The sequence below is a fragment of the Crassostrea angulata genome, chromosome 4, assembly GCF_025612915.1.
Source record: "Crassostrea angulata isolate pt1a10 chromosome 4, ASM2561291v2, whole genome shotgun sequence".
Lineage (NCBI taxonomy): Eukaryota > Metazoa > Mollusca > Bivalvia > Ostreida > Ostreidae > Magallana > Magallana angulata.
In genome coordinates, this window is record NC_069114.1 from 29,044,822 (window position 1) to 29,047,316 (window position 2,495).

A 2,495-nucleotide genomic window follows, 5' to 3' on the forward strand; every position below is an offset into this window, starting at 1 on the left:
GATATTCGCTCCTGATTGTTTCGATGAAAAAGACTAATTAATTTCCAAAACTACGGTATTAGAACGCATGAGTATGATTAACGGAATTTTGAATTTGCTGTGAACTAAAATACACAATTCTTCCCAAAAAATAAAGAATATAAAAGGCAGGTTAGTACTAAAAAATAAAACTCCTAACAACACTAGATAGAAGAATGAAGATTGGTAAGAAAAATTATTTATTTATTTTTTTATTGAAAATTTTATTCAGGAGGACTCGATGGTCGCGACTATTTTTCGACTATTTAAATCTCCTAAGGAGAAGATCTCTTTATAAAGATATATAGGAAACTGATGTATTTTAAAGCTAAAATTTTGGATTTTTTCTTTACTGAATGTTAGTATATGGACAAAAATATCTTATGCTAAAGTTTAAGGAAGATCTGATGGTTAATTTGTTGATCATCCGGTCGCCTTAATAGCTATATAGTAAACGTATAAAATAATGATTAAAAAAAATCGATTTTTCATTTTAAATTCGATATCAAAAATTGGTTTGATACCGTTAACATTCATCCAGTAATAATTAATTTCAGTAATCATTCACCTCAGTAAAATTTTCTTTTCAATTATAACCCTCTCAAAATTAAGTTTCCTACATGTATCTCATCATATTACCCCCCCCCCCCCCCCGGAACCTCCCTCTACAAAGAGATAGTAGTATATCTTTTCAATGTTACTTCGTATAGTTTAGGCCCTACACAAATTCATATTTTTCCTTCCTCAAATTTCAGCTACCGTGCTTCAGATCATGTTTTCCTGTGCCATAAGTGGCACCGCTTTTTGTGGGGTCTTGCTTTCCCGAGACCAGCACCACTGGTATCAGTTCCGCCTCGACATGAGCCACCCCTGCTCAGGATCAACGGTGGAGGTTTCCCCATTCTCTGTCATTGACCAGAAGCTCCATGCTACCATGAGCCATCTTACACAAAACATCTGGGAGATTCAAGACAGACTCGTTCTTGCTAAACGGGAATACGTTAGTTAATATAGAGTATCATATTTAAACAGAAAATGAATAGCTAGAAAATAAATCCTATATTCTCCTTTTGAGATGTGTACAGGGTATCATATCTGTCTATTTCTCTAATGAAAATAAATTTTATGGTGCAAAGTGCCAAAAAAAAAAGAATGAAATTAAAGCAAAATATGAAATATCGTATGCTTTTAAACTGTTTGTCCTTTCAAGTGGAACACCCCGTTTTTATAAAATGTTTACCGACGAAAGAAGTATGCACATTTTTAGTGTAGTGAGCGGATCTAAGATCTAATTTTAATTAGATTGCACATTTTGATGAGGAAATGGAAGGGCGGGGGCATATGTCACCAATCAATAGATTAATTATATAGGATCTTCTGATATTGAATTAAATATTAAAAATGTAAAAATTAATGTAATAATTAAAAATGTAAATCAGCAAATGATATAGAAGGCAATGGAAAATGCATAGACATAAGGAATTTAAATTAAACAAAAGCACCTTTACATGTACATTTTTAAAAACGTTCATTACAGGAGAGGACGATATTCCAGAACAATGAAGATCTGATCGCCCAATACGAGACAGCAGACGACTTAACTGAATCTTACAACATCGGGGAAAACTGTGAAGTGGTACGTTTAATTTAAGTACTTATAATAAAAGCACATCAATTATAAGGGAAATTCCAAGAATAAGTGTACGTTACGAACCGGTAGAGAATTGTGCGCACGCACACAAAATGACCTTCGCGATTCTAAGAACCTAGACATTGCAGAGGATAATAAATGTACAATTTAAACATTTCACTGTGTGCATAAATGTATGTTATACACAAGAAAAGTTATTGATTTTATGTTCTTATTATATTATTATTGCCATTTCCCCCCCAGAAAGAATCGCTTTCACACCTGATCGGATTGTTAACAGAAATCTCGCTACAAATGAAGCCTCTTCAGACCGGATATGCCACACATAGATTTTTGTCTGTAAGTTGGACCGACACTGTTATTCGGAATGCACTCTGCGAACTCAACATGTTGTCCATATATGTACAAGGAAACACTACTCGAACGCATTGTTCATTCATTGTAAAGTTTCGACACCTAGGCATCGGAGAAAGGCGAACATTTGCATTGTGGATGTTAGGAAGAATAAACTCGGCACTCAATTTAGTTCCGGGTCTTGTGTCCGAATACAGTCGAGTCCGGAACCAAATGGTTATGAATGCGACATGAGCGGGAAAATGAAGATTTTGATAGGAACTCTTCTCTTGGCATGCATGTTATAATAAAATATTTTCAACCCGATCCCATACATGTTCGAATGAATAACTAATTAAAAAGACTGTATCATGATTGTTAGCTTCTATGTACATGTATGCATTATTAATATGGTGGAATAAATGATAACATGTACTTTTATTACTTGTTGATCTATTTTTGCTGAAACAGCAATTTTTAATACCATAGGTTT

General features: G+C 33.9%; 1 protein-coding gene across 1 annotated transcript; it reads left to right on the forward strand.

Moving 5' to 3' along the window:
* The first annotated feature begins 741 nt into the window (after positions 1 to 741).
* LOC128182203 (uncharacterized) lies at positions 742 to 2,257 on the forward strand. The gene is made up of 3 exons (XM_052850805.1): positions 742 to 1,018; positions 1,556 to 1,654; positions 1,913 to 2,257. The coding sequence occupies exons 1-3, from the start codon at positions 791 to 793 to the stop codon at positions 2,255 to 2,257; spliced, it is 672 nt and encodes a 223-aa protein (XP_052706765.1). The 5' UTR covers positions 742 to 790.
* The last annotated feature ends 238 nt before the right edge of the window (positions 2,258 to 2,495 follow it).

Bases quoted from the DNA above. Each gene is read 5' to 3' on its own strand.
- LOC128182203 (XM_052850805.1), top strand. From the start codon at position 791: ATGTTTTCCTGTGCCATAAGTGGCACCGCTTTTTGTGGGGTCTTGCTT. The intron at 1,019-1,555 runs GTTAGTTAATAT...CGTTCATTACAG, and splicing joins TTCTTGCTAAACGGGAATAC to GAGAGGACGATATTCCAGAA. The intron at 1,655-1,912 runs GTACGTTTAATT...TTTCCCCCCCAG, and splicing joins TCGGGGAAAACTGTGAAGTG to AAAGAATCGCTTTCACACCT.